This window comes from Fukomys damarensis, unplaced genomic scaffold (assembly GCF_012274545.1).
Source record: "Fukomys damarensis isolate Sample0158 unplaced genomic scaffold, DMR_v1.0_HiC HiC_scaffold_16, whole genome shotgun sequence".
In the NCBI taxonomy this organism is placed as follows: domain Eukaryota; kingdom Metazoa; phylum Chordata; class Mammalia; order Rodentia; family Bathyergidae; genus Fukomys; species Fukomys damarensis.
Window position 1 is genome coordinate 122,215,043 of NW_022900928.1, and position 7,748 is coordinate 122,222,790.

General features: G+C 38.7%; 1 protein-coding gene across 1 annotated transcript in view; it reads left to right on the forward strand.

The window, feature by feature from the left end:
• The window catches only part of Mogat1 (monoacylglycerol O-acyltransferase 1), a 15,485-nt gene extending 9,790 nt beyond the window's left edge, over positions 1-5,695 (forward strand). The window contains 1 exon segment of the mRNA XM_033763987.1: positions 5,324-5,695. Coding sequence (XP_033619878.1) covers positions 5,324-5,463 — 140 coding nt within the window. The 3' untranslated portion in view covers positions 5,464-5,695.
• The last annotated feature ends 2,053 nt before the right edge of the window (positions 5,696-7,748 follow it).

The window sequence follows — 7,748 nt, forward strand, 5'->3', positions numbered from 1 at the left end:
AAAAAAAAAAAAAAAAAAAAAAAATCCATTTATTGACAAACCAAAAGCCCTCATTGTACTAAAGAATACAAAAAAATGGGCCAGGGATTTAGCTCAGTGGTTCCATCTCCTGCCTCACAAGTGCAAGGTCCCAAGTTCGATCCCTGATACTGCAGAAAACAATCAAAAAAACTGAAAGCGTTCACTGTAAAGTCAGGAACAAAACAAGGATACCCCCTATACCTACTCTTGTTCAATATAGTTCTGGAAACATCAGCTAGAGAATTTAGATAAGAGAAAGAAATAAAGACATATAGATAGGAAAGGAAGAAGTTAAATTATAATTTTTTGTGGGTGATATGACAGTCTACATTGAAGACCCTGAAAACTCTACATAGAAACCAAAAACAAAAAAAAAGACAAAGACTCCTAAAATTAACCAAATTTGATAGCCTAGCAGGATTCAAAATCAGCACTCAAAAAAATCAGTAGAATTCCTATACATGAATAATAAACTCAGAGAGAAATTTGAGAAACCACACTTTTCACAATAGTATCAAGAAAAATGAAATACTTGGGAATCAGTCTAACAAAGGAAGTGAAAGACCTAAATATTGAAAACTACAGTACTCTGAAACAGAAAATCGAACAGGATATTAGAAAATGGAAAGACATCCCTTGTTCTTGGATAGGAAGAACTAATATAGTGAAAATGTGTATATTTCCAAAACTACTATACAGGTTTAATGCAATCCCAATCAAAATACCAAAGCATACCCCACAGAACTAGAGAAAATCCTAAAATTCACTTGGAACCAGAAGAGACCTAGAATAGCAAAATAGTAAATTCTGGGCAACAAAGGCAAGGCAAGGAGCATCACAATCCCCAATTTGAAGTTATACTAAAAAGCTACAATGATTAAAAACAGCATGGTACTGGAAAAAAAACAAAACAAAAAAAACAGATTTGGGGATCATTGAAACAGAATAGACGATGCGGAAACAGCTCCAAGCACATTCATCTACCTTATCTTTGGCATAGGGTCCAGACACTTACACTAAAAGAAAGATAACCTCTTTAACAAATGATGCTGGGAAAACTGGCTTTCCCCATACTGAAAATTGAACCTCAGCCCAAATCTCTTATCACACACTCAACTAAAACTAAAATGAATCAAAGACCTTAATATTAAAAATATCTCCTGCTGGAAGATAGGATAGGTGACTCTAGAAGACACAGAAGTAGGTGAAGACTTCACGAACCCTTGATTGCACAGGAAATATTACAAAGAGTCAACGTCAAATTAAAAAGCTTTTGCACAACAAAAGGGACTGCCAACAGAATGAATAGACAACTCACAAAATGGGAAAATATTTTACCAGCTAATCCTCAGACAAAGGACTGATATCTAGACTATAAAAAGAACTCAAAAAATAAGACCTCCCAAAATTTAGACTCAGTCCAAAAATGGGCACCTGAAATGAATAGACATCTAGTAGAAATAGAAAGGCAAATGAATATATGAAAAAATGCTCATCATCACTAGACATTCAAAAAATACAAATTAAAACAATGCTTTAATCCCACCTCACTCCAGAAAGAATGAATATGATCAAGAAATCAGCCAATAACAAATGCTGGAGAGACTGTGAGGGGAAATAAACTCTTCTCCATTGCCGATGGGAGTGTAAACTGGTACAGCAACTATGGAAATCAATATGGAGATTTCCTCAAAAAGCTAAAACTAGAGGTTCTGTTTGACCCAGCTAAGTAGGAAGAGTTAAAAGTATCATACTGGCATTACATATGCATACCCATGTTTATTACATCAAAACAATTTATAATAGCTAAATCTTGGAAATAGCCCAGATGCCCATCGAAAGATGAATGGATAAAGAAAATGTGTTTATATACAATGAAGTACACTCTGCCATAAAGAAGGATAAATTTGAGTCATTTTTAGGAAAATAAATGTACCTTGGGACCATAATGTTAAGTGAGATAAATCAGACACACGAGTTTAAACATCGCGTTGTTTCTCTTGTGTGAGAAACTCAAAGGGTAAATAAGGAGCATAATGGAGGATAGGTATTGGGAAGTAGGAAGAACATGTTGAAATGGGAATGAGAAGGGGAGGAGCAAGTGGGAAAGAAGGAAAAAGGGAAAAACAAAATGGAAGGAAAAATGTTAGGCCACAAACATTAAATAATCTTGACTAATTGAATGAAACTGGAAAATGATTCAGCTATACAAAGCAATGAAACATAAACAAAAGCTATGATTCCGTACTTTGGATTTTCTATGAGAAAGAAAGAAGTTCTATTTCTAAAAGAAGCCTGATGTAGCTATTTTTCTCCGTTTTGTTATAAAAAGAGATTTTGCAGAATTTGTACACAACTGTGGTGAATGCTTAGTAGTAAAGTCTCATTTTTTTTTTTCCTGGTGCCAGGGATCAAACTCAGGACCTTGCACTTGGGAGGCAGGTGTGGCACCACTGAGCTAAATCCCTGGCCCCTAAAAAGTCTCATTTTTGTGGATAGAGAGAATTCTGGTGTTTTAAGGTCTCCAGGAATCCTTTATAGAATGTCCCAGTTTGTGATGACTCAGTTCAGAACAGTTCTAGCTGGATCTTTTCATTTGACCCTCACAGAAGTAGTTTTAAAGAGCTAAAAAAAGGAATAAAAATATGTAATACACCAGGGTCTGGATGTGCTGAGGTCCTAGGATATAGTGTTGGGCCTGAATGCTTAGGGCTAAATTGCATTGGGGCTGGGATTTAAAGCAAGATAGGGCCCTCACAGTCAATGCCCTGATATGCTGTGCCTTCCCCTGCCCTTGCTTTGGTAGAAGGCAGTGTCCCCTCTGCAACCATGTGACAGAGAAGGTATGGATGCCCCTGTGTCCTCACTGCAGTGCCATTTTCCCAGAGCCCATCCCTACAAGCAAATAAGATCATGAACTATCTGCATTTTATTTTAAAGGGAAAAGTTTCATGATTAATTCACTATCTATGGGCATATTTAAGTTCCCTGGGACAACCATCTGAAATAAAAAATAAAAACTATTAATAAGAAAGTAACAAGACTGAAATTAACTAGAAAATAGCTCCTAGGAAAGAAGACTCACAAATTCAGATACTAAAGTCCTAATTTAAGTAAGCTGGGGTGCTGGAAATGTAGCTCAGTGGCAGAGCACTTAGCATGAACAAGGCTGGGGTTCAATACACAGCATTGAAAACAATCAACACCCCCCCAAAACTAGGAACAGCGTTCTTCATCTTAGACCACTGTGTTTCTTTGTTAGTCCCCAACTCCGCACTGAATTGTTTTATTGACCTCTGCCAGGAACTATTTCTATAAAATTACAAATTTTCTAGTAGCCTTCTCAATTTTTGTCAAAATTCAAGGATGGAAGGAAGCTTTGAGATCATTCACTTTTACTTTTTTAGTCCATATATGTAAAAATTAAGGATAGAGAGAAATTTACCTGCTCAGTGCACTTGCTGATGGGCTACGGGTCATCCCAGGATAGCGTGGTGCTTTTTTCCCAACACCAGCTCCCAGTTCCACAACATCACCACCTAAGCCTCTCCTAGTCCATATTTCCAACCACAACTGACTGTGAGATGGCTGTTTCCAGTACTGTATGCTAAATTAAAATGGAGTGATATGTGTTGTGTATACATTTGACATCCAAGCAATATTCGTCAGCCTTCCTGTCACTGAGACACAATAATACCAGAAATTTAAGGAGGAAAATTTGCTCACAGTTTCAGTCTCTGAGCTGACTAAGCAGAGACATCACGACAGACAGGAATGGCAGAGAAAAGTGCTTAGCTCCTGGCTGCTGGGAAGCAAAGCAGGGGAAAAATGCCCAAGATGATTGGGTGGGAGCCTATATGTAGTATCCATGGCCAGCCAGGAGTGAGCTTTACTTACATGCTAGATGCTTCTTAATCCAGTGAAGTTAAAACATCAGGATCAGTGATCACACAAGCTAACAAACTAAGAACTTCTGGAGGCTCCATTTAGAGAAATAAGGAGCAATTTGAGATTATTAATGTTGTCATACAGATGTGTGTGTAATGCTCCCTTCTCTGCCCACCCTTACTTCTCAGACAGCTGTCCTTTAGCACTTTTCTCCTGTTCTATTAGTTAACTCCTGCTGAGTTTTCTTTTAGCTAGACGCCTTCGACTACTGACACAGGTCTTGTAAGTACCATGGGGCAGTTGAGGGTAAGACAGAGACAGCCACCTCCATTCTTGGTTCCATTCCTTAATTTCAGTCCCATGCTTTGACCTCGTGCCCAAGTTTATGAAAAGACAGAAGGGGTTTACTTCCTAGTCGGTGGCCAGCCATCCTACACATTAATATCAGTAGCAGCGTCAGACCAGCAGGGGGTGCAGTGAGTCTGAGTACCAAAGCTGTTTATGCTTTTTTAATTTTCTTAATAGCTGAATGAGATATATTTATTATATAAATATGTTTAAAATGTGCACGGAAGTAGCAGATTTATTTTTAATTAATCTGTAATTATATACATAAAATACAAGTTCATTTTCATTTGTAGGAACTTCATACAATACAGAAAAAATGAAAGTTCCTCCATCTCTAACTTTCTCTAGAGGAACTGTTGTTTTCTCTTTTCAGACATTTTTCTACGCACTAGCAACATTAATGCATCTAGAAATATAAAATATTTTCATAAATAGGATAATACTTTATTTTAAAACTTTTAGACATCTTTGTGCATATGTTTATACATATCTCTCTTAAAAATATCGTTGCCAATGATTCCACTGAATGGATGTTTCATGGTTTATTCGATAGTTTTTCTGTTGAGACTTTCAGTTGCTTTTTAGTTGCCAACTATTACAAACAGTGAACTCCTTGTAATATGCATTTCTTACTTCAGATATTTAGTTATGAAGATATGTGCATTATTGGTTTTTAAGAAAGATCTTCGAGAGTCAGGATAGAGCGAGGCCCCGTGAACGGAAGCTCTGATAGTCATAATAATAAGCGGATTGTGGCCTGGCTGTCCGCTGTAAGACAAGGACAGAGATGCTCGTGACGTGGTTGCACTGCTGTGTCCCTTCACTCACAGCTGCAGTCAGCACAGTAGCTCATTTGACTCCAAGTCAGAACCACCAGGGCACTGACAATCCAGTGTCTGCTGCGAAGGAGAGATCTTTGTTACCTAGTGGGATGGTGTGAGACCGCAAGCAGCCAGAGACAGGAAGAAAGGCTTGGACAGAGAGGGTCGGGATTCTGATCGGCGGAGCTCTCCACAGCCCCTGGAATGGTGTGATTCGTCCTGGGCGGCACATTCTGTTTTTGCAGTTGGTCATCCAGTCCCTGTTCGGCAAACCCTGCACCAGCACATTGAGGAGCTGCACCAGCCCCACATGCGGGAACCTAGGAAGTTATTTGAGGAGCACAAAGGGAAGTATGGCACTGCCCAGCGCCAGACTCATTTTTAGAGGACTTCAGTCTTAGAAGGCGTTAAAGAGAACAAGAGAGAGTCCCTTTGAGAGAATGAATCCTCTAAACGCGAATTGTTTTCTCCTTTCGATTCTGAATCAAATTTGTGACTGAAAAGCATTATTTGTGGTTACAGATCGGAGATGACTATAAGGTTTTTAATAATTTCCTTCCCTTTGGAAGACTCAGACATTTCATAGGTTATGGAAAGGTACAGAATTATTCATGTGTTCCCCCTCCAAATAGAAAAATGACAGCTTCAGAAAGCCCATTTTAATAAACATCACAATAATGCGGTGTTGTTTTCACTGTGTGACAACTGTTGTGCAGCATAGCTGGAATGTGTGGGAGACAGTGTGTAAAATAATTTGCTTTCTAGAGAGCTAGAAGAGTTTTTTGTTTTTGTTTTTGAACAAACTATTTCTTAGTGAATAATGTCATGTTTAATACTTATGTAATTTGATCCTTTATGTGTTATGTCAACATTTTTATACAACAGCACAGCATTTTTATGACAGTTTAGGAACCAGGTGAGTTGTCACATGGAAACCTGTGGGCAAGCTCTCTGCTCCTGCTCAGCAGCGTGTGTATCTGTTATAGACTTGCAGGTCTATTAGTGAAACATGGTTTTGCATATGTTTAGGATACTGGATGTTCCCAAAAGTTCTCATTCTTCCCAAATGGTCTTTTCATTGTACACCACAGTGTGAAAGACAGCACCCTTCCTGGTGAGACGAGTCTGTCAATCTGAGGTTGAGTCTTGTCCAAACCAGACCAGGAAGCTTGTCTTTCCTGCCTCCTTGTATCTCCTGAATGCCTGGTTATGGCACCAACTGGGCACAGAAATAAGCATTTCTTTAATGAGTGCATTAGTAGTTCAACATATACACTTGGACATGCTATGAAGATTTTTAAAGCTATTTTATAGAATGAAACATGTATGAAGACACACTGTTATGTTTAGATCTAAAATGGTCCCAAGAGTCGCATGTGCTTAGAAGGTGATTAGATCACAGGGACACTATACATGAGTCCAGCAGCTGAATGTGCTGGTAGGAGGTCTGGTTAGAGGCCTGGTTAGAGGTAGTCAATAGGAGTGTGACCTTAAAGGGTTTATTCTTATCCCTGGTTCCTGTCTTCCCTCTCTGCTTCATGGCTGTTGTGGTGTGGAGACCCTCAGAACTAAAGTGAGTACTCCATTCTCTGCCAGATGTACTGAAAAGTCACATGTTATATATGCCATGCCCCGCAGTCTTCCTGTTTCTGCCATAAAGTCGGCCTACCATAGAGTTAAACTATGAGTCAGAATAAACCTCACCTCTTTTAAATTATGGGTGTTTCTTGTCCCAGTGACAAGAAAGCAATAAAGCTGCCCATTTTCGGAAGGAGAAATTTCCTTCATCTGAATGCCCTGTATCACTAATTGGTTGTAATGTAAGCTGTTTCATCACTACCACGTCAGAAGGAGGTTTCTGATCGTTAGTCACTAAGCATTAAGTAACTAGTTCCTAAGTAAGAAGAACGTCTTGGTTCCAAACGATGCTCATTACCAGCTGTTTACATCTGTACTTGTTCCATGCTAGGTGTTTGTGATCAGTATAACTGATTTATTTCTGATCTGTTGGTAAAAGGTCCTTTAGCTTCTAAGTGTTGAAATTTTGTGTTGTGCCAAAAAGCAAGTTTTAGAGCAAAAAGAGCCATCATACTGTAATTGTTCCCTCTGCAAATGAAGCTGTTGAACCCCTGTGAGGTTCACGCAGATCAGCACTGACCAGGTTCATATTCCTGTGTCCCAGGTCAAACAGGAGCTACCATTATTCTATGGTCATTGGTTGGTAAACCTAAGAATCTTCTGTAAAACAAAAGTATCAAAAAGTAGACTATGGTTGAAAAATATACTTTAAGCAAGGACTTGCACAACTCTGAAGCAAGCTCTATCTTATTGGTATTAAGAATATTTTTCTTTTTTGAGACACTACCATGTTATAGATTTTTTGCAAGATTTATCTTGGTGATATATCCTGGGCAAAGTCCAAAATTTTAAATTCCATTAGAGCTTTAGGCATTGGAACTGTGAGTAAGGCAAGATACCTTCTGTCCCAGTGACCAAAGGACCTAGAAAAAGATCTTCCTTGGTTTTGTCCTAATCATAAGTATGGACTAAGGCTGCTCTATTACTCAGACAGGGGGAAGTAGATCTTGTCAGCCTCAGGCTCACAGTCCATTATGCTCTAGCCTTATGAGCTGGCTTGTCACAGCTGCTTTTTTTTTTTTTTTTTCTTTT